Below are 26,652 nucleotides of genomic sequence, written 5' to 3'. Positions count from 1 at the left end.
GAAAGGTGGTGCGCGCCCAAGTAGTTACTAAGTTGATTGAAGACACACTCCAGAAACTAAAAATCAGGGGAAAACCAAAAATAGTTCTACTTAGGAGGAGTTTAGGGTTCCTCTCACCTGGAACACATCCAAAATGGATTGAGTCTGTTATGCAGTTTCTTGTGATATAGGAAGATCCATCACAAATGCAATACTTAGATGCTTTGAATTTCTCTTCGTCTGAGTATTTGTCCCAATCACTTGCACTTGCTCCGGCTGGATAATTTTTGTGACAAGCCCAGAAAGCGAGTTTTGTCCTGCAATATAACCAAGGTAAATTTTTTGTATAGCCCAGATTTGAGTTCCATCCATGGGATGCACGGTTGCTTGCTTTTACTAAAAAAACCATATGAGAGTCTTAGTCCATCAAATGATTTTCTTCATACCTTACCAAGATCAATGAAATTTCCAATTAGTACATGGCAGGCAACTCTGTCTAACAGATATGTCAAGTTTTAAAATGCAAGAAAAACAAAACTCACAGAAAAAAAACATATATCAGCCAAAGAAAATGAATCGTACTGGCTACACAACATTTCAGTCACAATACGAAATTTGTTTTCCCGGAAAACCAAGAATATTAAACCTCTATTATGTTGAAGAAGTTGCACCAGTTAAATTGTAGATAAGAATTTCTACTGAAGATGATAAAAGGAAATCTTAAAGTAAGTCAATCAAGAAGAGGTGGAAAGTTCTGAATAGATGGAGGTACCTGTGGTGTATGTCATTACCACGCACTGGAGGAACATATGGATGTGTGGTCTGGGGGAGGGTAATATGGTGGTACTTGTGGTGTATGTCATGTCCGGAATCATTACGTGCCAAACACGAGACTCTTATTGAATTATTCAGTGGAACTCTCTCAGAGAATATTGCCCCAGCATCAGAGCATGTCACAAAAATGTGATCAACACCTTTACTCCGGTTCCAGTGAGGGTACTCGTTAATCATGTGCCGAACATAATTCTCAGCATTAGCATAACTTCCCTGCATACAAGGAGGGTGAAATTCAGAAATCAATCATGTTGCTGCATTATGTGAACCATTTCTGCAATCTTGAAAGTTTTTCAAAAATGAGGTCTTCATTTCTCTCATCTTCATGACTTAGTTCCGGTAAACCATTCTTGACCAGACAAAGAAAGACAGGAAAGAAATCATTTCCTTCATCTGCATCTGGATTACAAGAATTACTAGAGAAAATGTTTGTCATAGGAATCTACTTAGGATACACAAAGATGTATATAAACACAATCCAAAGAAGAGTAGTCAGGATCAGATATATTAATTTCTTGAACTATCATAATCATAATCATAATCATAATTAGTTAGCATAGCAGAAGAAAAATAAATTTCTTGAAGCAAAGGATGTCATACCGTTTTGTGAATGTGGAACCAAGTAAGTGGAATGAAAAACATATGAGCCTGAGTGTCATGACTTGTATAAAATTCGGAGGACATGAGACGGAGGGAAAAGAGCACTTCAGTATAAAACTCCTTGGGTATGTACCTCTCATTGTAAAAAAAATCCTCGCCATCTTTGTTTAGATATATGAAGATTTTGAAACCCCTCTCCATCAGAGCGTAATTTCTCAAGAAGACATCGGGGTACTGGAAGACTTCCTCAAAAATGCCGAAATCATGAAGTGGGTTGTACACCTTCGTTGACCAGAAAGAATTTTTGAATCAATGAATGATTGAATGAACATGAAAGAAAGTGAAACAGACAAAAAAGAAAAAAGGAAAAAAAAAAAAAAGGCAAACCTGATCATTAGTGGTAGTGGAGGCAATGCGACGTTGAAGAGAAGGGTAGAAGAAAATTGCAGAGATAGCAACAGCAACAGAGAGGATGATGACGAAGAAATTCACACGGGACGGCATTTTCTCGGGAAATTGGGTTTCTCGGAAAACTGGGTTTTGCAGAGGAGAATATTTATGATGCAGATTAGTCCACTGCATCAATTTATGTGTGAGAGGAGTCAAAAGCACTACACATATACACGAGTACTTCCACTCTTTTCCACTCTTATCAAGAGTGAGTTTTTTGATCTTTATCAAGAGTGAGTTGTAAGTTGTTTGTTGGTGAAAAATCAGGATAAAGTGTAGTCTTAACTGTTAAGGATAAACACCATTATTATTATTTGTTGATCTGCAAGTAATCCTATTCCTGATGAGCCCCGGTTGAACTATAGTATCACATATCGTGAGGAAGTCTCACTTGAACCAACATCATTAGAGGATGACTTGGTTGGTTAAGGAAACATGACAATCACATTATGGAACATAAGCTTTCTTACGTTGTCAAAAAAATTATGTCAAAATGAACAAAGAATGGAACAAATTCTATCTACTAACTGAATGGTACAGTTGTACTTGTCATCCTAACTGATACTAAGTTGTGTTCATCTTTGTGTTTGGGAAATGTATACAAGTTCAGGAATCAGAAAGACCGTGCGAAGTGGCGCAACCAGAGCTCATACATTATCATATCGATGACATCATATGGCTTATGTCCTCGTAAATCTCCATGGAAGTGCCTTTGAACCTGAAAATATCAAAAAATAAACTAAGAATAGAGAACATTTATCATCTTGCAATGTTTGAAAGTCTCTCTCTCTTTTTTAATAGCCAAATTTCTGTACAACACCTACTCACCTTGCGTATGTTGTTATGCAGTTCACTGAATTTTGAATCCGAAACGTCTTCAAGGATTTGTTCAACCCGATCTGCATCATCCTTATTGATTATTACAGAAAATTTTGTCCAATCAAGGATGTCACCGAAGGGCAATTCGTAGCCTTCATACAAGATCACTGCAGAAAGGTGCACCAAAGTAGTTACTAAGTTGATTGAAAACATACTCCAGAAACTAAAAATCTGGGGAAAACCTGAAATAGATCCAATTAGGAGGAATCCTCTCTCACCTGGAACACATCCATAATGGATTGAGTCTGTTATACAGATTCTTGTGATATAGGATGCTCCATCACAAATGCAATACTTAGATGCCATGAATTTCTTATGGTCTGCGAATTTTTCAAAAACAATTTCACTTGCTCTAGAATTTTTGTGACAAGCCCAGAAAGCGAGTATTGTCCTGCAATATAACCAAGGTAAATTTAGTGTACCCCAGATTCTAGTGACATGGGATGCACTGTTGCTTGTTTCTTCTAAAACATGGCAGGCAACTCTGTCTATTAGATATGCCATCTCAAAAATGCAAGAAAAACAGAACTCACAGAAAACAAAACTGGCTACACAACATTCAGTCATAATACAAAAAAACTTTCCCAGAAAACCAAGAATATTAAACCCACATTAGATTGAAGACCCCGTTGAAGTGAAAAGGAAAAAAAAAGTTACAGATGTTACATTAGATTAGTCGATCAAGAAGAGGTGGAAAATTTTGATTTTATGGAGGTACCTGTGGTGTATGTAATTACCATGCGGTGGAGGAAAAAATGCCTGTCTCAGCTGGGGAATGGTTATATGGTGGTGCTTGTGGCGTATGTGATGCCTGGCATCATTTCTTGCCTGACACGAGGCTTTTATTGAATTATTCAGTGGAACTCTTTCAGAGAATATTGCTCCATCGTCACAGCAAGTTATAAGAAAGTGATCAAACCCTTTACTCCGATTCCAGTGAGGGTACTCGTTAATTATGCGCCGAACATAATTCTCAGCATAATTATGTTGAGCATTAGAGTCATTTCCCTGCATACAAGGAGGGTGAAAGTCAGAAATCAATCATGATGCATTATGTGAAATTAAAGAAGACTGGGGCACATCCATTTCTCTAATCTTGAAAGTTTTTCATAGGTGACTTGGTTTCGGTAAACCATTCTTGACCGGACAAAGAAAGACAGGAAGGAAATCATTTCCTTCATCTGCATCTGGATTACAAGAATTCTGACAGAACATTCCCTTTTTTCTTTTTGCTTTTTTTTTATCTCTTTTTGTTTGTCATAGGAATCTACTTAGGATACACAAAGATGTATATAAACACAATCCAAAGAAGAGTAGTCAGGATCATACCATTCTGCCAATCTCGAACCAAGTAAGTGGAATGAAAAACATATGAGCCTCAGTGTCATCATTTGTATGAAATCTTTCGGATAAGTTGAGACGGAGGGAGAAGAACACTTCAAAAGTAGTCCCCTGGGGAAGGTACTCACTGTAAAACTGATCCAGTACATCTTTTGGGTATATGAAGATTTTGAAACCCTTCTCCATTAGAGCATAATTTCTCAAGAAGACATCGGGGTACCGGAAGACTTCCTCAAAAATACCAGAATCTTGAACTGGGTAGTGCACCTTCGTTGACCAGAAAGAAAATTCGAATCAATGAATGATTGAATGAAAATGAAAGAAAGGGAAACAGAGAAAAAAAAAGACACCTGAGTATTGGCAATGCGAGGCAGAGGAGAAGGGCAAAAGAAAATTGCAAATATAGCAATAGCACCAGTGAGGATGATGAGGTAGAAGAATAATTTCATACGGGAAGGCATTTTCTCGGGAAATTGGATTTCTTGGAAAACTGGGTTTTGCAGAGGCGGGAAAAGCAGAGAATGTGTGAGAGGAGTCTAAAGCAGGTCAGGGAGTGTGCTGGCGGTTTCGGGGAGAAGAGCACAAATAACGGCTTTTTTGTTAGTTATTTCTGGTATGGAACGCCACGTCACCGTATACTTATACGTACTGTACTGATGTTTGTATATATACGCCCGGCCAAACGCGTCGTATTAGTGATATTTAAATTGTAAACACCTGAATGGAAGAGCAGTTTCCTATCTCTCTTAACATAATCGTTCAAGATTGGAGGAAAAAATTAATAGAAAGAAAAAGAACCTATAGACTATAGTACTTGCCAATAGTAGACGGGAATAATAGTAACACTAAACAACTATGTTTTATACCTCTTTGCACGCTTCAGATCCTTGATGTGCCGAGAATTTACATAACTTTGCGTACCCATTTGCACTATTTTTTGCCTCATTTAAGTTTGATTGAGACTTATCAACTAGAGGTGGTTCGGTTGACAATCAGTTGGGTTAGGTATATGTGTGTTCAAGGTTCAATTCCAACCGCAAACATATTTTTCTGTGCTATTTCAAAAAAAAAAGAAGTTTGATTGAGACTTGATCTTGCCTAATTAGTGCGTAATTACAATTTCATGTATAAAAGGCACAAAGTGGAGAAAAGAGGACAAAAATCATCAAAATCAAGACAAAGAGATTTTTGATCAATAGGCCATTAGCCCAAAATTGAAGTCAAGACCAGAAAGATTTTCGATCGATCGGCCACTATTTTCAACAGTACAATTTCTTGAAAAAGCTCCCAAACTCAAGTGAGCCCAGTCCAAAACGACATCAACTTGTTGTCTAGATGGCATAAGGGTTTAGGGGATATAAAAGGTGTGAGATGGGTTTTATTATAACTTTTGGACCTAGGATTTTGTCGTTCTCATTGGGGTAGTCATTGGAGCTTAGAGAAAATGGGGGTTTCAGGAGTTCACTCTATCTCTCTTTTTCTTGTATTCATGGTTGCTTTTCGTTGTGTTGGTATGTCTTTGAACTCCATGAGTGACTAGATACTCTTACTAGGATCTTAATATAACCCAAATTTGATGATTCAATGAACTTATTTTTCCTTTTCTTTTTTTTATTCCCTATTGAGTATTTATGGCTATGTTTAATGCTTTTGGGTGCTTGATCACCATCTAGATGATATGTTGCCTAGGTTGAGACCGGAAGGGGATTTTAGGGTTTGCTTCTCACCATAGATACCATAAGTTGCATGATACATGGGAATATAGGAGTATGACCTATGCAATTGTTCCATGGTTAGTCCATATATAAATCGTAATGGGTCTATGTTTCTTCAACTCAAATGTTAGGAATAACAGGGGTTAGGGATAGAGACACTTTTCGTGTAACCAAGAATGGAGCATCGAAGAGGTTAGGGAAACCGATTGTCAATAAGAGATAGTAATTAGGGGATTAAAGAGTCAAGGGAGTTGAATCGAATAATTAAAGGACGGTGAAATCAGGTACCTAGTGTTTTTAATACTTGATTTATCTTTTTGTTTGCATTCAATTATCTTGTTTTAATTCACTTGTTTTATGTTAGTTGTTAATCAAATTACCAAACTTAAATAGCGTAGGCCTTAACCATAATCGGTACTCAATTGTTTGTCAATACGTCATCATGGAAACGATACTCAACTCATCACTTTATTACTTATGTGATTTCCATTGGTCTCCATTATCACTACCAGAAACAACGAATTTAGCGACGGAATATTCCGTTGCTAACCGTGGAAATTCCGTCGCTAAATTCTTTTGTGACGGAAAATATTCTGTTGTAAAAACCTTCGTCGAAAAAATTTACTATGAAATTTAGCAGCGGAATGGGCGATGGAAGTTTTGTGACGGAATCTATTATGTAGAATCCATCTCTCCAGGTCCTAAGTTACTCCACATGGAACCTTCCTCAAGGCACATAATTAAGAGAGCTCATGAACTATGTAGGAGATATTCTAGGATATACATCACAAATTCAAAGGAGGGGCTCAAAGAAAAGGGCAGGAGGTCTAAAACCAAGAGAAAGAAAACAAGGAGAGGAACACAAGAAAAGGATGAGGAGGGAGGGAGGAGAGAACAGAACCACCTAAGCAAGAAGCAGAAGCAAAGAAAGCCAAAGCTCGAACAACAGAGAGAGAAGAAAAAAGAATGCCACAAAACAAGAAGAAGGTAGAGCAAGAAACCAACAAAAAAATGGTACTTTTCATCCCTCAATTATTGACCAGGTTTCATTTTCGTCCCTTAACTTTTTTTTCTCCCATTTTCATACCGCAAGTCCGCAACTATGGGAAAGTTCCCAGTTTGTCCCTCGAATAAATTCGACGTTCCCAGTTTGTCCAACGTGACATCCTATTGTTCATCAGATTAGATTTCTCCGCTTGTCATATAGCTGTCACGTAAACATTTTTCGACCCCAATCTCACTTGAAGGACAAAAATGAAACTCGCCTCATAGTTGAGGGACAAAAAGTACCTTTTTGCCCAAAAAAGGGGGAGAAGCCAAAAACACTCCAAAATATAGTAGAGATGGAATTGCGATATATAACTGAGATGTCATTTTAGACCTTGGGCGAGCCCACATTACATGAGCCTACAATTAGGCTTACAAGACAAGTGGATGGGTGACCCATGCTTTCTCAAAAGTCATGACTTATGAGTTGGGTCAATCACTTGCCTTATAAGCCACTTAACACTTGCATGTTTTTCCAATGTGGGACTTCTTGTGTGGGTTCCAACACTCCCCCTCACACAAGAGCCCATCAATATCGGACCTCTCATTAGACTCTTCACCATACGACCACATTGGGCCTTCACCATATGGGTCACATTGAACCCTTCACTATACGACCACTTTAGGCCTTTCACCATACGGGCCACTTTGGGCCTCTCATCCATAGTTTTCAAAACCGACTCGTGCATTGAACTGTCAAGGTTGGTTCAAGGTTTTCGAGATTCAATTATTACGATAAAGGTTGAATTGTAGGTTTTTAATAAATAATAAATATTTAGCTATATAGTATATAGTAATTAGTAATTTAGTATGTACTATATATTATATAAGTTTATAAGTTATATACTACCAGCACCACACACACACATATATATAACATAAGAAAATTGATAACTCTTTTAATAAAATAACATGAGTTTAAAAATGATAAATCACGGGGTCCCACACACCCCAACCAAAGTGTTCTTGCCAAAATTTGCAAAACATGGCAATCCCACATCAGAAAGATAACTTTTCTATAAAACCAGTGAACGGAGGTTAAGCCACTACTGTGTCTTATTGTATGAAACCTTAAATGAGAGAGGCTCATTAACCCGTGCGGGCCTCCCAAATCAATAACACCGGTGTCTCAAAAGGGCCGTGTCTAGGGCCTCTTATTTTTAAAAGAGTCGAGCCTGACCCAGGATTTTTGAAAACAGCGTGTTTGTAGCAAACCGGGCGATTCACGATTCGGCTATTTTTACGAAAATCGTAAATTTCTCAGTTCAATGCTTAAATGGTTAGATACATGAAACAAATCAACAGACCGGTCTAGGTTTAAAAACTATGCTCTCACCATACCCTTTAACCTCGGCTTCGATACAACATCAAAATTAATTGACAAAAATAAAGTCCAAATGAACAAAGAATGGAACAAATTCTATCTACTAATTGATATTCCTTGGCATCCAACTTCATCAGGTAAAGAAAATTATACATTTGTACTTGTCATCCTAACTAATACTAGGTTGTGCTCATCTTTATGTTTGGAAAATGTATACAAGTTTAGGAATCAAAATAATTTTGTGCGAGGTAGCGCAACCAGAGCTCATATATTATCATATGGAAGACATCATATTCATATGGTTTAAGTCCTTCCAAAGCTGAATCCGCATGGAAGTGCCTTTGAACCTGAAAAATATCAGAACAAAAAATAAAACTGAGAACAGACAACCTTCATCATCTTGCAATGTTTGAAAGTTTCTCCTTTTATTTTACCTTGAGTACGTTGTTATGCAATTCTCTGAATTTCGATTTTGATATGGCTTCAAGGATCTGTTCAACCTGATGTGCTTTATCCTTGTTGATTATTACAGAAAATTTTGTCCAGTCGAGAATGTCTGCGAATGGCAATTCGTAGTCCTCATACAAGATCACTGCAAAAGGGCTCACAAAAGTAGTTACAAACTTGATTTGAAGACACACTCCATAAACTGAAAATCTGGGGAAAACCGGAAGTAGTTCCAATTAGGAGGAACCCTCTCTCACCTGGAACACATCCAAAATGGATTGAGTCGGTTATACAGATTCTTGTGATATAGGATGCTCCATCACAAATGCAATACTTGGATGCTTTGAATTTCTCATTGTCCCAAGAACTTTCACTTGTCGTATTTTTTTGACAAGCCCAGAAAGCGAGTATTTTCCTGCAATATAACCAAGGTGAATTAGTGTAGCCCAGATTCTAGTGACATGAGATGCACTGTTGTTTAGTCCATCAGATGATTTTCATACATGGCAAGAAAAACAAAACTCACAGAAAACAAAAAGGAAGCCGATGAATTTTTATTAGCCAAAGAAAATGAACTTTACTTTCATGGCACAAACTGGCTACACAACATTCAGTCATAGACTCATAATACAAGAAAACTTTCTCGGAAAACCAAGAATATTAAACCTACATTAGATTGAAGACCCCGTTAAAGTGAAAAGGACTAAAAAAAAAAAAAGGGTTACCGAAGTTAACTGAAGATGATAAAAGGAATTCTCAAAGTAAGTCAATCAAGAAGAGGTGGAAAGTTTTGAATATACGGAGGTACCTTTGGTGTATGTCATTACCACGAACCGGAGGAAAAAATGGCCGTCTCATCTGGGGAATGGTTATATCGTTGTGCTTGTGGTGTATGTCATGTCTGGAATCATTTCTTGCAGAACACGAGACTTTTATTGAATTATTCAGTGGAACTCTTTCAGAGAATATTGCTCCAGCATCACAGCAAGTCACAAGAAAGCGATCAGCACCTTCACTCCGATTCCAGTGAGGGAACTTGTTAATTATTTTCCGAACATATTTCTCATCATAAGCATAACTTCCCTGCATACAAGGAGGGTGAAATTCAGAAATCAATCATTCTTGACCAGACAAAGAAAGACAGAAAGGAAATCAAGAATTACTACAGAAAATTGTTTTCTTGAAATAAAGAATATATCATACCGTACTGCAAATGTCGAACCAAGTAAGTGGAATGAAAAACATATGAGCTTCAGTGTCATCTTCTGTATAAAATCTTTCGGAGGACAAGAGACGGTAGTAGAAGAAAGCTTCAGTAGAAAACCTCCCGCTAATGCACCTCTCATTGTAAACAAAAACCTCCTCATTTTTATTTGGATATATGAAGATCTTGAAACCCTTCTCCATCAGAGCGGAATTTCTCAAGAAGAAATCGGGGTGTTGGAAGACTTCCTCAAAAATACCAGTATCTTGAACTGGGTTGCTCACCTTCGTTGACCAGAAAGAAAATTCGAATCAATGAATGTTTGAATGAACATGAAAGAAACTGAAACAGAAAAAAAAAACGAAAGAAAAAAGAAGGCACCTGATCATTAGTTGTAGTGAAGCCAATGCGATGAAGACGAGAAGGGTGGAAGAAAATTGCAGAGATAGCAACAGCAACAACGAGGATGAAGAGGAAGAAATACGCGCGGGACGACATTTTCTCGGGAAATTGGGTTTCTTGGAAAATGGGTTTTGCAGAGGGGAGAAAAAAAAACAGAGAAAGTGCAAGTCAAAAGCAGGTCAGAGAGTGTGTGTTTCGTTGGTTAAATAACGGTTTGTGTTAGTTATTTCTGGTCCTTGTGCCACGTCAGCGAATGGACTTCTATTCCCACCTTGAATTTCAATGCTTATACTTTTCCTTCAATAAGGCTAGAAAGAAGTATCTCCTCTTTGCGAAAGATGTAGATATGTAAATCGGGTATATCGTGCCTTGGGGGACAATGTTACTAAAATAACTCGGGCAATTACACATGGCCTTGTGGCACCCCCAAGCCAACTAGGCACAAGTAAAAAATGCACCTCGGGTCCGATCGAGGTAACTTCCTCAATATTGGTTGAACTGTATAAGCGTCACCTAACCAAGGTGTGGGTTCTCATCACCTAGCCGAGGTGGAACTTAATCACCCAACCGAGGTGGGCTTACTCTCATTCGACCGAGGTAGGTTATACACATCTGTGATTCGTCCGAGGTAGGAACACCTTGAACGAATTAGTATCTTGGTAAGATACCAACTCCCAACAAGAGTCTAACTCCCCTTTGAAAAAGAATACTGATAGGATTTATTCTCGAGAATTCCTCTAAGAAACCAATGAGAGAGTCCAACTCCTACTACAAGAAAGACACTTCAACACATATAAAAGAGGAATCTCAAGTGCCAAGTAAGAATTTTGACTTCTGCACGCAAAATTACTTACTAAGTACTAAGTAAGTACTAAACACGAGGCAGAGAACTCCGAGTAACGAGCCACTCTCAGGGCCCTACCATAACTTAGTGTCTGATAGGTCCCCTAGTACACCCTCGGGGCCCTACCGTAGCTTAATTATGTTGGTTCCTTGATTAGGACAGATGAAGGACCGTAGCTTAATTATGTTGGTTCCTTGATTAGGACAGATGAAGGAAGATACTCACTAGCTAGGAAGGCAATCACCAGTTCCAGCTTGGTTTGACTTGACTGATTCGTCTGATAAAGCAGATATATTTACGACATGATGAGGGGCTTATCAAGAAATGCTAAGTATATGTAAAACCCTCTTACCAGGAACAAGTCCAAATGGATTGATTCTGTTACACATAGTCTATTGACTTGAGATATGCCATCGCATATGCAACACCTGGGGGAAAGGAATTTATCTTCATACAATGAATTATTTAGAAAGACGAACATGTGACTTAGTGGTAAGACTAAAATGTCTGGTGCAAAAGTTATAAACAAGTAAATCAGCAGCGGAAATGAATGAGAAAGATCAGAAAATGAAATAACAGATAAAAAAACAACTTATTTAAGGATCTTTATCTAATGAATATTACGGAACAAATAGCCTTATATTGACAAATTAGAGCAAATGTTGTAAGAACTGCCAATCCATACACATACAATTCTGTTTGGAGTTTGGACAGCCTACGTGGAGTTCAATATCGATTCACACAACCCAGGAAGTAACATACCCATTAGAGTAAGAAATCAAATTACTAGTTCCAACAGCAGCAGACGCAAAATGGCTGAATCACTAAAGGGATGGACCCATTCTCATGTGGGTTATATCCAGTATCGAATTGGATTTGTTACCCGAAGATGAACTCCTTCTGGTCATGGAAAAGCAATCGGCAACAGAAGTCCTGACTCCTGTTCCAATTAGGGGTCTAGAACTATAATCTTTAACCTCTGAGTTCATCATTCACCACAACTAATCAAGAGAAAAAACAGCGGGTATCAATGCAAGCCCCAATACAAAAAAACCCAACCCCCGTTCGATTGCAAAGAAATTTAGGAATGAGAAAAAAAAAAAAAAAGAACTAGGTGTTCTTTTCTAAGAGAGTATTGCCGCCTATCAAATACACCAAAAACCCATAATCCAATAGAGGTCAAAATCACACCAGAAATCCAAATCCAAGAACAAAATTTGTTTTTCTGCACATACCAAGTCAACCTTCCCATGTTTGAAATGCGCAAAAATAAACAAGCAACCAGAGAATTCATTTCAAACCCAGAAATTATAAAGAGTTGAAAAAAGAGAGACACTGACCGTTTGTCGAGGGTTTAAAATGGCTTGAAACTAAATTTAAGAAAACAAGAAACCAGAGCCCTAAAATGGCCGAATGGGTCGGTAAGTCATATGGGCCAATACGACGCCCTTTGCAGGGCGTATATATACAAACATCAATTCATATGATGACGTGGCGTTAAATACCAGAAATAACTAACATAAAAACCGTCATTTGGGCTATCCACGAGCACACTCTCTGACCTGCTTTTGACTCTCTCTCACAGTCTCTGCTTTTCCCTCCTCTGCAAAGCCCAGTTTTCCAAGAAATCCAATTTCCCGAGAAAATGCCGTCCTGTGTGAATTTCTTCTTCATCATCTCTGTTTCTGTTGCTATCTCTGCAGTTTTCTTATACTCTTCTCCTCTGTCTGGCATTGCCTCAACTACCACTAATGATCAGGTGTGTCTTCTTTTTTCTCTGTTTCACTTTCTTTCATTTTCATTAAATCATTCATTGATTCGAATTTTCTTTCTGGTCAATCAAGGTGAACACCCCAGTTCAAGATTCTGGAATTTTTGAGGAAGTCTTCCAATACCCCGATGTCTTCTTGAGAAATTACGCTCTAATGGAGAAGGGTTTCAAAATCTTCATATACGAAAAAACCGAAGATGAGGCTTTCGTTTATAATGAGAAGTACATGCCCAAGGGGGTTCCTACTGAAGTTGTCTTCACCCACCTTCTCAGTGTATCCAAAAGATTTCGTACATATGATGACACTCAGGCTCATATGTTTTTCATTCAACTTACTTGGTTGGATCTTCGCAGCAGTATGGTAAGATATCCATTATTTTGAGAAATTGATTTTTCTTTTGTTATGGTAACTAATTACGATAGTTCAAGAAGTGAATGTATCTGATCCTGAGTACTCTTGTTTGGATTGTGCTTTCATCCATCTTTGTGTATCCTAAGTAGATTCCTATCAAAAACAAAAGAGAAAAAAAGAGGAATGTTCTGTCATCTGTGCTCGTTACGGTTGAAAAAATTACTTCTTCAAACATTTTCTGTAGTAATTCTTGCAATAGAGATGCAAGAATTACAATGTTTACTGTAAAAGAATCTGGAAAACTAGATATCCACACAAGAAATATTTAGAGGATCATGAATTATGAAGACGTCGTGCTTGACAAAATGTCAAGGTGAAGGAAATGATTTCCTGTCTTTTTTTTGTCTGGTCAAGAATGGTGTACCATGATATAGGGTAGGAACTAAGTAATCAAGATGAGAGAAATGACGACCTCATATTTGAAAAAATTTCAAGATTAGAGAAATGAATCTTTAATTTCACATAATGCAACATGATTGATTTCTGATATGCAGGGAAGTTATGCTAGTGCTGAGAATTTTATTCGGCAAATAATGAACGAGTACCCTCACTGGAATCGGAGTAAAGGTGTTGATCACTTTCTTGTGACTTGCTGTTACGCTGGGGCAAAATTCTCAGAAATAGTTCCACTAAATAATTCAATAAGAGTCTCTTGTTTGGCAAGAAATGATTCCAGACATGACATACACCACAAGCACCACCATATAACCATCCCCCAGATGAGACGGCCACATGCTCCTCCAGCGCTTGGTATTGACATTGACGACAGGTACCTCCATGTATTCAAAACTTTCCACATATTTTTGATTGACATATCATAAGCATTCCTTTTATCAACTTCAGTACAAATTCTTATCTACAATTTAACTTCTGCAACTTCTTCTTTTTTCCTTTTCATTTCAACGGCGTCTTCAACATGATATAGGTTTAATATTCTTGGTTTTCCAAGAAAAAAATTCATATTATGACTTGAATGTTGTGTAGGCAGTTTTTGCCATGAAAGTAAGGTTGATTTTCTTTGTCTGACATGTTTTATCTGTAACATGATTTCCTCACCCAAACAATAAAAATTCATCGGCTTACTTTTTGTTTACTGTGAGTTTTGTTTTTCTTGCATTTTGACTTGGCATATATATTAGACAGAGTTGCCTGCCATGTTTTTCTTGCCATGTATGAAAATTATCTGATGGACTAAGACTCTCTTATCATTTTTTTTTTGCAGGACAATACTCGCTTTCTGGGCTGGTCCCAAAATTTCTCCAGCAAGTGAAAGTGATTGGTACGAATACATTAATAAATTCATGACATCTAAGTATTGCATTTGTGATGGAGCATCATATGTCACAAGAATCTGTATAACAGACTCAATCCATTTTGGATGTGTTCCAGGTGAGAGGGTTCCTCCTAAGGGGAACTATTTCTTGTTTTCTTCAAATTTTTAGTTTCTGGAGTGCGTCTTCAATCAACTTTGTACTTACTTTGGTGCGCCTTTCTGCAGTTATCTTGAATGAGGACTACGAATTGCCATTCGGTGACATCCTTCATTGGAGAAAATTTTCTGTAATAATCAATAAGGATAACGCACATCAGGTTGAACAGATCCTTGAAGCCATATCGGATTCAAAATTCAGTGAACTGCATAGCAACTTACTCAAGGTGAATATGTGTTGTGTAGTAAAATAAAAAGAGAAAGACTATCAAACATTGCAAGATGATAAAAGTTCTCTATTCTCAGTTTTATTTTTATTTTTTGTTGGATATTTCAGGTTCAAAGGCATTTCTATTCGGATTTAAAAGGACATAAGCCATATGATGCCTTCCATATGATAATGTATGAGCTCTGGTTGCGTCACCTTGCACGGTCTTTTTCTGATTCCTGAAATTGTATACATTTTCCAAATATAAAGACGAGCAAAACTTAGAATTAGTTAGGATGACAAGTACAAATGTACCATTTTCTTGACCTGATGAAGTTGGATGCCAAGGAATATCAGTTGGTATAGATAGAATTTGTTCCATTCTTTGTTCATTTTGACATTATTTTTTTTGATAGCTTAAGAAAGCTTATGTTCCATAACGTGATTGTCATTTTTCCTTAACCAACCAAGTCTCCTTTTTTCCATTAGTTTTTGTTTTTACCGGTGAAAGCTCTCCATTGCGTTAATTAGACATATACGTGCTTAATGGAAGAAGATGTACAGTTAATAGGCCAACCTCATTGCTTTGTAATCTAATTTTGACCTTGATGTATGAGTAAATTAGTAGATGTTTATAGATAAACCCACATATTATCAAGGTTCATGGACTAAAAAATCCCTTTACTCAAAAACGAGTTCATCTTGACTAGTTTCAGAATTAACCGCAATGTTAAATCACTCAAGACCGACTAATTAAGTGATCACAGTCACAGATCAAGCATATTGGCCAACTGCCATATAGACCAATATAAACCTTCTTGTTGTTCTTCAATGGTCCCTTGGGAATCTTGCTGAGAAGCTTTGCACCAAGGACTGCATACTGCTTCTTGATCTGGGCCATAAGTTTCTCATTAACTCATTCATTGATTCGAATTTTCTTTCTGGCCAACGAAGGTGAACTACCCAGTTCAAGATTCTGGTATTTTTGAGGAAGTCTTCCTGTACCCAGATGTCTTCTTGAGAAATTACGCTCTAATGGAGAAAGGTTTCAAAATCTTCGGCTACCCAGTAACCGCTGCTGATATTTTGTTTACAATAAGACGTACATTCCCGGGTACATACAGGCTTAATTCCTCCTCATATCGTTTCCAAGTTTTTGGCAGTTTGAAACCATGTCCCACATCAGATTTTCTGGGATCACTTGTCTTCTGCAGACCTGAGTCCGGTCATGGAAAAGCAATGAGCACCAGAAGTAGTTGTGTTCCAATAACAGTCATCCTCTAATATACTAGATAATGATGTTATTATGGAGAGATAAGGTCAGGTCAGCTAGAATATAGTTAGTGGATAATTAATGATGTTGGTTCAAGTGAGGCTTCCTCACTCTTGATAAGAGTAGTGGAAGAAGTAAATAGATGTCTGCTTTTCTCTCCTCTGCAAAACCACCCAGTTTCCGAGAAAACCCCAATTTCCAGAGAAAATGCCGTCCCGTGTGAAATTCTCTCTCATTATCATCTTCTCCGTTGCTGTTGCTATCTCTACAATTTTCTTCTACACTACTACTAATGGTCAGGTGCCTTCTTTTTTTCTTTCTCTGTTTCAATTTCATTCAATCATTCATTGATTCGAATTTTCTTTCCGGTCAATGAAGGTGAACAGCCCAGTTGAAGATTCTGGTACTTTTGAGGAAGTCTTCCAGTACCCAGATGTCTTCTTGAGAAATTATGCTCTAATGGAGAAGGGTTTCAAGATCTTCATGTACCCAAACAAAGATGTTGACGCTTTTTTTTTTCAATGACAAGCACATTCACAGGGGGTTTTCTACTGAAGCGTTCTTCACCCGCCGTCTCATGTTCTCCGAAGGATTTATTACAAATGATCCCACTCAGGCTCATATGTTTTTCATTTCAATTACTTGGTTACAACTTGAGGAAAAGGTATGATATGCTTTGCCTCAAGAAATTTATTTTTCTAAATATCCACACACAAGAAAGATTCATGAGTTATGAAGACCTCGTGCTTGACAAAATGTCAACATGAAAGAAATGATTTACGATATAGGGTAGGAACTAAGTCATCAAGATGAGAGAAATGAATGTGCCAGTCTCCTTTAATTTCACATAATGCAACATGATAGGTTTATATATGACTTTCCCCCTCCTTGTATGCCAGGGAATTTTTGCTAATGCTGATGATTATGTTCGGAGTATAATTAAGGAGTACCCTCACTGGAATCGGAGTAAAGGTGTCACGCCCGTCCCAGAAACTTGACTTATTGGCAACACATGTGTGCACCCACGTGTCGCCACTTAAAACGGAGACTCAAATACCATTAACTCACCATTATACCAACACAATTTTAAACAAAAATTCGGCAACACCTCCCCGTATATCGGAGAATGTCTCATGCATAAAATATAGCAATTAAAATCAACCAATTCTCATACCACCAAACTAATCATCCAGGACCTCAGGCCATATCCATCATCAAACTGATACACATATATATACTAAGGCCTTCGGCCAAACCTTCCCAAATTATCGTTCATTCATAACAACATGTACCTATGCGTATCACAATACACAACTAAGCCTAAGCCAAAGACTAGTCGAACGTCAAAACATAAACACTACACAAAAATAATAAAAAAAAAAACCATCACACCAACACTAGTCCAGGCCATCCACATCACGCGTCTCCCCCTTCTGATCTGTAGTCGGAGCACTAGCGCTAGTACCTATATCACTTGAGGAGGGGAAAAAATAAAACAGTGAGTAGGAGGCCCAGTAGGGATATCGAATAGGAGTCTAAAACAAGGAATAAGGCCGGAATATTATAAAGAAATAACGCAATGCAACAATATGTCATGTCATCAAACCAATGCAATCTGCACATCTAACCGAGCCATGTCGCTAGAGCCAATTAACCGGAATCACTAGCACATACTCTCACAAATATTTCATACCATGCCACTAGAGCCAATTAACCGGAACCACTAGTGCATGTTCATACAAGTACCATCAACCATGTCACTAGAGCCAAATAACCGGAACCACTAGTACACGTTGACGTACGTACCAAAATCCAATCCACCACTTCTACCATGCAATAAATGCAATATCACACATGAATGTTATGCAATTAAATTTATTGCGCGAAAATTTATTAAAACATATGATCAAGAGCATCGACTACTCGATAGATGACCGAGTGTCCAAGGGTAATGCATACAACATCAAACACACCATATAATAAATTGAGTTCACAATAGCACACAATCCAAGATTTGTTTCCCCTTGAACAAAGAGCCGGAAATGAATGAATAGAACACAATTCGGGTAGTCAATAGTGTTTTGAGATTGAGGGTTAAGAAAATCCCTACCTCGTTTAGTCCAAACAACCCGACTCTTCCAAGCTCAATCAACCTAAACCATACACACATTTACAATTCAATTTCCATCCCAAAATTGTTATTTTTCAAACCAATTACTTGCATTTATCTCATAATTTCAAGGTAAATTACTCACCTTGCCCAAATCCTCAAACTCTAGCTCAACCACCTCTCCTCCAACCTCCACACTTCAATCCAAGCTCAAATCTAACAACAATGTGCATAAACTTTGGTTAATCAACAAACTTTTACCCGTTTCTTGCGGAACAAGAGAGTCATATTGAATTATTCAATGGAACATTTTCCGAGAACATTGCTCCAGCGTAACAGCAAGTCACAAGAAAGTGATCAACACCTTTTGTGATAACTCAACCAATTGTGAAAGTGTCCGGACACTTTCAATAGGTGTCCGGACACCTAGAGCAGATATACAATCTGTCTCATTTTCTTCACAAAGTGTCCGGACACTTTTTGAGCCGTCCGGACACTCGACGATAAATTTCGTTTAAAAATACATTGAGACAGTTCTGGGTTTATTATTTTCACTGATTTGACAGAGAAATAGCAGAGAGAGAGAATGACAGAGAAATAGCAGAGAGAGAACCAGAGAGAGAAGAAGGATTTTGGTGTGAATCAAGGAGGAAGGAGCTTGAATTGAAAAGAATGTCAAAATGAACAAAGAATGGAATAAATTCAATTTAGTAACTGATATTCCTTGGCATCCAACTTCATCAAGTGACGAAAATGGTAAAGTTGGTTCTTGTCATCCTAACTGATTCTAAGTTGTGCTCATCTTAATGTTTGGTAAATGTATACAAGTTCAGGAATCAGAAAAAGAACGTGCGAGGTTACGCAACCAGAGCTCATACATTATCATATGGAAGACATCATAAGGCTTATCATGTCCTCTAAAAGCTGAATTTGCATGCAAGTGCCATTGGTGTAAGACATCATATTGTTTATGTCGTCCTCCAAAAGATGAATTTCCATGGAAGTGTCTTTGAACCTGAAAATATCAGAACAAAAAATAAAACTGAGAATAGAGAACCTTTATAATCTTGCATGTGTTTGAAAGTCTTCTCTTTTTTATTTTACGAGCTAAATTTAAATTGCTACACAACACTTATTCACCTTGAAGTCTTTCTCTCGTTTTTAATAGCCAAATTTTTGTACAACACCTACTCACCTTTTTTTTTGAATTGAAAACTTTTATTAAAAGAAGCAACACAGGGGAGCAACCCCCAAATCACAAAGAAGAACAGTTTAAAAGATCAAATACACTTCCAGGGAGATAATGAGTCCAGAACTTAAGACAATCAAACCAGGTATCAATGAAACAATCTAAGGAGGATTCCTTGTTGTTGAATATTCTGTTGTTTCTTTCCTTCCAGATCTGCCACATCACTGACAAAGGAATAAGCTGGATGAATTTCCTTTGTTGCTTGTCTTTGCCAATCGAGCCCCAAGAAAGCAACTCTTTGCCTACTGTATAGTTTGTGACCCAGGATATGCCCATCATCTTCCACGCCGTCTCCCAGACCTTTTTGGACCAAAAACAGTGCAAAAATAGATGATTAATAGACTCTGGAGCAACTTTACACAAATAGCATCTATTCACAAGAGAAAAGCCTCTCCTTTGTAGGTTATCCAGAGTTAATATTCTCTCCCAAACTACCTCCCAGCAGAAGAACGCAACTTTAGGGGGAGCCATAGTCTTCCATATCCAAAGCCACGGAAAATTAGTGTTTCCCAAGTATAGCTTGTCCCTTAGCAGCTCTTTATAGAAGGAGCTCACTGAGAACAAGTTGTTATTTTCTAGCTTCCAGCAGATTTTGTCCTCTTTGGTGGGATTACTTTTTGAGCCATAAACCAGGCACCAAAATTCTGCAAACATATCCACTTCCCAATCTTGAGCTTCCCGAATAAAAGAGATGTTCCAAGTGATGCCTCCCTCATAAACCTGAAGCACCTGCTGAATGGATGCCTCCTTTTGAGAAGCTATGCTATATAAGTTTGGGAAAGAAACCCTAATTGGTGTGTCTCCCGTCCAGACATCATTCCAGAAACTTATTGAATTGCCTCTACCAGCTTGGTAATTAGTTAAGTCGAACCAGGCATCCCAACCCTTTCTGATGAATCTCCAAAGACTGCACCCATAAGTATCTCTATTCTGCTTGGTACACCAACCATTCTTCTCTGTGCCATATTTGCAAGCAATGATTTTCCTCCATAGATGATCTTTACTGATGGCAAATCTCCATAACCATTTCCCAAGTAAGGCTTTGTTAAAAGTGGTCAGGCATTTAATTCCTAGGCCTCCAGCTTCTCTAGGCAGCTTGACACAATTCCAGTTAACCAGATGCACCTTCTTGTTCTCTAGAGAGTCACCCCATAAAAACCTACACATGATCTTCTCGATTCTGCTAGCAATGGGGGGTGGTAAGGGAAGGATAGACATCATATAAACAGGGAGGTTTGAGAGAGTACTTTTAATTAGCATTAGCCTCCCTGCCTTTGATAAGCTATTTCTTTTCCACCCTGACAGCTTCTTGTCAAAACTAGCAACCAGTGGACTCCACGTATTATGGTCTTTGTGCTTAGCGCCTAGGGGGAGCCCAAGATTACTTGTAGGTAAGCTGCAAACATTGCACCCGAGAGCTTCTGCTAAGACTTCAATACTCTCTACATTTCCCAGGGGGATGATGTAACTTTTACTTAGGTTGACCTTCAGTCCTGAGATAGCTTCAAAGCCTAAGAGGGTGGCCCGAAGATTGATAACTTGCTCAACACTTCCTCCACAAAAGCATAAAGCATCATCTGCATACAATAGGTTAGAAATGGTGACAGAATCAGATCTATTGTTGATTTTGGCTCCTTCGAGGATGTCATGAGAGACTGCTCTATCCAACATGCAGCTCAGGATATCCATTCCTAGAATGAAAAGGAGAGGCGACAAAGGATCACCCTGCCTAACTCCTTTATAAGAATGAAAGAATTCTGTCGCAGCCCCATTCACCAAGATCGAGAAGGAAGCCGAAGAAACACACTTTTTGATCCAAGAGATCCATTTCCTCCCAAAACCCTTTCTTTCTAGAACTTTGTACAAGAAGTTCCAGCTTACATTATCAAAAGCTTTCTCCATATCAAGCTTGCACATGAGGCCAGATTTCTTGTGCCTTGTGTAATGGTCCACAATCTCATTTGCTGCCATAGAAGCGTCGATAATCTGCCTACCTTCTACGTAAGCATGCTGCGCCTCATTGATAACACTTCCCAAAACTCTCCTTAATCTCTTCGCGAGAAGCTTTGCCAACCATTTGTAGATGCTACCTACTCACCTTGCGTATGTTGTTATGCAGTTCACTGAATTTTGAATCCGGTATGGCTTCAAGGATCTGTTCAACCCGATATGCATCATCCTTATTGATTATTACAGAAAATTTTGTCCAGTCAAGGATGTCACCGAATGGCAATTCGTAGTCCTCATACAAGATCACTGCAGAAAGGTGCACCCAAGTAGTTACTAAGTTGATTGAAAACACACTCCAGAAAGTAAAAATCAGGGGAAAACCATAAATATATAGTTCCACATAGGAGGAACCGTCTCACCTGGAACACATCCAAAATGGATGGACTCTGTTATGCACATTCTTGTGATATGGGATGATCCATCACAAATGCAATACTTAGATGCTTTGAATTTCTCTTGGCCTGGGCATTCATCCCAAAAGTCCCAATCATTTAAACTTGCTGGATAATTTTCGTGACAAGCCCAGAAAGCAAGTATTGTCCTGCAATATAACCAAGGTAAATTTCGTATAGCCCAGATTTGAGTTCCATGGGATGCACTGTTGCTTGTTTCTACTGAAAAATTATATGAGTCTTAGTCCCTCAGATGATTTTCATACCTTACCAAGATCAATGAAATTTCCAATTAGCACATGGCAGGCAACTCTGCCTAATAGGTATGTCAAGAATTTCATAGCTTACCAAGATCAATGAAATTTCCAAAGAAAAAGTTGCAGAAGTTGAATTGTAGATACGAATTTGTACTGAAGATGATAAAAGGAATGCTTATAGTAAGACAACCAAGAAGATGTGGAAAGTTTTGAATAAATGGAGGCACCGTACCGGTTTTGTATCTCATAACCACCACGCACTGGAGGAAAAAATGGCAGTCTCATCTGGGGGATGCTTATAAGGTGGTGCTTGTGGTGCATGTCATCATTTCTTGCAGAACACGAGAGTCTCATATAATTATTCAGTGGAACTCTTTCCGAGAACATTTTCCCAGCGTCACAGCAAGTCACAAGAAAGTGATCAACACCTTTACTCCGATTCCAGTGAGGGTACTCCTTAATTATATGCCGAACATAATCATCAGCATTAGCATAAATTCCCTGGCATACAAGGAGGGGGAAAGTCATAAACCAATCATGTTGCATTAAGTGAAATTAAAGGAGACTGGCACATTCATTTCTCTGATCTTGATGACTTAGTTCCTACCCTATATGGTAAACCATTCGTGACCAGACTATGAAAGACAGGAAATCATTTCTTTCATTTTGACATTTTGTCAAGCACGAGGTCTTCATAACTCATGACACTCCCTCTAAATCTTTCTTGTGTGTGGAACTGTGGATATTTAGAAAAATAAATTTCTTGAAGCAAAGGATATCATACCATTTCCTCAAGTTGTAACCAAGTAATTGGAATGAAAAACATATGAGCCTGAGTGGGATCATTTGTAATAAATCTTTCGGAGAACATGAGACAGCGGGAGAAGAACACTTCAGTAGAAAACCCCCGGGAATGTCCATGTCATTGTAAAAAAAAGCCTCAACATCTTTGTTTGGATACATGAAGATTTTGAAACCCTTCTCCATTAGAGCGTAATTTCTCAAGAAGACATCTGGGTACTGGAAGACTTCCTCAAAAATACCATAATCTTGAACTGGGCTGTTCACCTTCATTGACGAGAAAGAAAATTCTACTCAATGAATGATTTAATGAAAATGAAAGAAAGTGAAACAGAGAAAAAAGAAGCACCTGATCATTAGTGGTAGTGTAGAAGGAAATTGCAGGGATAGCAACAGCAACAGAGAGGATGATGATGAGGAAGAAATTCACACGGGACGGCATTTTCTCGAGAAATTGGGTTTCTCGGAAAACTGGGTGGTTTTGCAGCGGAGAGAAAAGCAGAGATTTATTTATATAGAAACAAGGCCTTAACTATTTTGAACTATACACGACTTCTTCCACTACTATTATCAAGAGAGTGAGGAAGTCTCACTTGAACCAACATCATTAATTATCCACTAACTATATTCTAGCTGACACCTTCTCTCCACAACAACTCCATCTCCAACTCCTTGTGCAACCTTATCTCTCCATAACAACATCATTATCATTATCTAGCAGTATATTACAGGATGACTATTACTGCCAACAAGATTATATATAGTTAAAGATCCCTAATTGGAACACAACTTCTTCTGGTGCTCATTGCTTTTCCATGACCGGACTGGACCTGATGTTGGTATCAGGTCTACAGAAGGAGTTCCTCTTCCGGTAATGAATCCAATTTAGTTAAACTGGGTGAAGCTAGTGGCCTGAAAATAAAAGAAACAATCCACCATCTCTAAGTCCTCAACCAAAGCTGAATACAGGGCCATGGCGTCTGCAACCACTGAACTGGCTTGGATGCATAGTCTTTTCAAAGAATTGCGGATCAAACCTCATTATCCAGTGATCCTTCATTGTGATAATCAGGCTGCAATTCATATAGCTTCAAACCCAGTTTTTCACTAAAGAACAAACACTCCTGCTCCCCTATCCCGGCATGTTGAGAGCAAACAATCCTGCTCTGTACCATACTTCAAGAGCTGTTATTCCAGTGATGTGGGAATTGCAAAAACAAATATATGATACTACAATATAGCCAATGAGAAAGTATGTGCAGCAGAGGATAATATCTCTGCCATCAACACAACAATACACCCACCAACTAATGTTACCAACATGGGTATCAGGGGAAGTAATTCAAACATCAAATATATATACATATTCTTTTTAAGAAAAGGCATTAGAAGAAAAGTAGTTACCAATAAAGTGTTGATGTATTATTGAAAGCTTGTTACCTGCACTATTATTGACTTTTTCACTGAATCAAAGTCATTTTTTATTCAAATAATTGAGCACCAAAAATATTTACTACATAAACAAAAGTCGTTAGTCAAACCAATCAGCCAAGCAAAAATAACCAACAGAACCTTAATATCAAAGAATTGATTACATAATACCTGTATCGCAACCAAACAATAGTCCTCCAAGGGTTGCAGTGAGTGCAAGCTTCATGATATAAGGACTCTTCCATACTGTCTTAGTGAATTGTGTCTTGTCAAATATTGAAATTACAACAGAGTTAGTGGCTTAGTGCCAATTGCATGAAAAGTATTTTGCGTAAAGATAGTTTTTTGATTAGAAATAGTATAATTCTTATTCATGGTAGCTTGCTGAGGTGAAGAAGATGTTCACATGATAAGATGAACAGAAGATACTCAGATGTGTAGAGGCCGGAGAAAAACCGTCAAGGGAACTTTAAAACACAGATGAATATATTATTTGACTCTACAAATTACTATAGGAATGTGAAAATTAGACTTATCAAAGTTGCACATGTTAAAAGATTTGAGAAAAGAGAGAGTAATGGTACCTGATTGGAGTGACTATTCCCCATCCTTTCATTCTTCAGTTCTCTAACTGTCTATATAGTAACCATTATCCACGAATGCAAATCTAAGGTATTTCTGTTAATGCTTAGTTCCCAAATCCCAAGTTACATAATTAAGGAACCCCGCAAGCACTAAAGAGTAACATATGTAGACATTCAAGTTCACATACATCCATTAATAGAAATTCTTGACGATGACAGATACAAAGCAACAATCAAATTGCCACAGTATGAGTACAAGTGATCAATAAAAGACAGCATCAACGCACTTGGACACCGCTGTGAGGCAATAAAGGAAACAGAAGAGAGAGTAGCACAATATATGCTAAACTATTGGACAAATCTTGTAAAGAAAGATTGAGGTAAATGACTAACTATAATATTTATTGTCAGTACAAGAACTTAATTGGCAATGGAAATGAAGGATACTTATGAGAAGGGAAAAAATAAAAAACAAAGAGATGGAGAAAGATAGCATATAGAGAACATGCCAAAAGGATGAGGATTAACTCTAATGTAAGCAGTCAAGAAATAAAAGAATAGAGAATTACGGAACAGAGAATCTTATATTGACATATCAAAGAAAATATTTGCAAGAACTGCTAAACCATACACATACAAATGCAATTATGTTTGGAACTCCTTCTGTAGACTTGATACCAACCATCAGGCCCAGTCCGGTCATGCAAAAGCAATCAGCACCAGAAGAAGTTGTGTTCCAAATAGGGATCTTGAAGTATAATCTTGTTGGCAGTAACAGTCATCCTCTAATGAGAAATCCCCTTCTACAGCTACAATACAAATCCCAGCAGTCAAACCACTGGTAGCCCCATTCCCAGTGCATTCTCTATATCTTTTTCTTTCCCTCTTTAACTTCTGAATTCATCATTTACCATAACTAATCAAGAGAAAGAAAGAAAAAACAGCGGATATCAATTCAAAACCCCAATACTAAAAATAATTGAAACCCCCGTTTGGTTGCAAATAAATTCAGGAATGTGTAAGAAAAATAAATGAGATTGGACTCTAATTGATAAAATAAGCACCAACGATGTGAAACCATTACCAGGAAAAAGAAAGCATCAACCATCTGAAGTTTCAATCACCTAATAAGCAGCATGTTCATGATACCTTGGCCATATGAGTAATAGGGTTACAACATCCTTTTTTCTTCTCTACCGTTTTTTTTCACCTAAACCATCTCTGCAAATGGCATAAACACTTATAAATCTCACCATATAAAGGCCAAAAAAACCATAATCCAATAGAGGCAAAACAAACACCAGAAATCCTCATTCAGGAACAAAATTTGTTTGGCTGCAGGTACCCAGTCAACCTTCCAATTTTTGAAATGCGCACAAACAAACAAGAAAAAGTAGAATTCATTTCGATCCCAGAAATTACAATACTCGAATCTATCAGAAAAAATCCGTAACCAATCAAATTAAGCGTTGCAAAAAGAGAGACACTGACCGTTTGCCGAGGGTTGATGGATGCTCATATACAAAGAAGTCGAAGAGAAGAAGAAATCAGAGCCCTAATTATCGCAACAATTGAGTCGGTGAGTGAGAGAACCCGAGGATCAGTAAGTAAAGCCACGGAGGGAGAGGTCAGTCAGTTACAGAGGACAATACGACGCGT

At 38.0% G+C, this 26,652-nt stretch overlaps 4 protein-coding genes across 12 annotated transcripts; 1 reads left to right on the top strand and 3 right to left on the bottom strand.

Annotated features, from left to right (window-relative positions):
• Positions 1 to 2,476: 2,476 nt before the first annotated feature.
• Positions 2,477 to 4,544, bottom strand: LOC120003547 (probable glycosyltransferase At3g42180). Its single transcript, XM_038852565.1, has 8 exons — positions 4,434 to 4,544; positions 4,072 to 4,350; positions 3,876 to 3,929; positions 3,480 to 3,750; positions 3,165 to 3,290; positions 2,898 to 2,960; positions 2,692 to 2,849; positions 2,477 to 2,581 (listed from the first exon to the last, which is right to left on the bottom strand). The coding sequence occupies exons 1-8, from the start codon at positions 4,542 to 4,544 to the stop codon at positions 2,477 to 2,479; spliced, it is 1,167 nt and encodes a 388-aa protein (XP_038708493.1).
• Positions 4,545 to 8,201: 3,657 nt separating this feature from the next.
• On the bottom strand, positions 8,202 to 10,318 carry LOC120003546 (probable glycosyltransferase At5g03795). The gene is made up of 6 exons (XM_038852564.1): positions 10,202 to 10,318; positions 9,820 to 10,104; positions 9,425 to 9,699; positions 8,874 to 9,031; positions 8,604 to 8,761; positions 8,202 to 8,516 (listed from the first exon to the last, which is right to left on the bottom strand). Exons 1-6 carry the CDS (start codon positions 10,316 to 10,318, stop codon positions 8,391 to 8,393), a joined length of 1,119 nt encoding a protein of 372 aa, XP_038708492.1. The 3' UTR covers positions 8,202 to 8,390.
• A 2,376-nt stretch (positions 10,319 to 12,694) lies between these two features.
• On the top strand, positions 12,695 to 15,129 carry LOC120003545 (probable glycosyltransferase At5g03795). The gene is made up of 6 exons (XM_038852562.1): positions 12,695 to 12,825; positions 12,911 to 13,198; positions 13,744 to 14,018; positions 14,472 to 14,638; positions 14,748 to 14,905; positions 15,016 to 15,129. Exons 1-6 carry the CDS (start codon positions 12,712 to 12,714, stop codon positions 15,127 to 15,129), a joined length of 1,116 nt encoding a protein of 371 aa, XP_038708490.1. The 5' UTR covers positions 12,695 to 12,711.
• Positions 15,130 to 17,370: 2,241 nt separating this feature from the next.
• Positions 17,371 to 26,627, bottom strand: LOC120004250 (probable glycosyltransferase At3g42180). 9 transcript variants are annotated; one of them, XR_005469471.1, is made up of 12 exons: positions 26,485 to 26,627; positions 26,078 to 26,214; positions 24,581 to 25,909; positions 23,328 to 24,144; positions 22,962 to 23,245; positions 22,410 to 22,678; positions 21,888 to 22,069; positions 21,617 to 21,774; positions 19,148 to 19,284; positions 18,415 to 18,485; positions 18,270 to 18,312; positions 17,371 to 17,632 (listed from the first exon to the last, which is right to left on the bottom strand). XR_005469471.1 is itself a non-coding variant. In XM_038853541.1 (11 exons), the coding sequence occupies exons 5-10, from the start codon at positions 23,046 to 23,048 to the stop codon at positions 18,440 to 18,442; spliced, it is 879 nt and encodes a 292-aa protein (XP_038709469.1). In that variant the 5' UTR covers positions 23,049 to 23,245; positions 23,328 to 24,144; positions 24,581 to 25,909; positions 26,078 to 26,214; positions 26,485 to 26,627; the 3' UTR covers positions 17,371 to 18,312; positions 18,415 to 18,439. The 9 variants fall into 9 exon arrangements, 7 of the variants coding, with proteins under 7 accessions (XP_038709469.1, XP_038709464.1, XP_038709463.1 ...); XR_005469472.1 differs by having other exon boundaries at positions 17,371 to 17,624; XM_038853541.1 differs by having other exon boundaries at positions 17,371 to 18,312.
• Positions 26,628 to 26,652: the final 25 nt, after the last annotated feature.

Source organism: Tripterygium wilfordii, chromosome 8, assembly GCF_013401445.1.
Source record: "Tripterygium wilfordii isolate XIE 37 chromosome 8, ASM1340144v1, whole genome shotgun sequence".
NCBI classification, from domain to species: domain Eukaryota; kingdom Viridiplantae; phylum Streptophyta; class Magnoliopsida; order Celastrales; family Celastraceae; genus Tripterygium; species Tripterygium wilfordii.
Note: the sequence above shows the minus strand (reverse complement) of the source record. Positions and strands in the feature narration are given on the sequence as shown.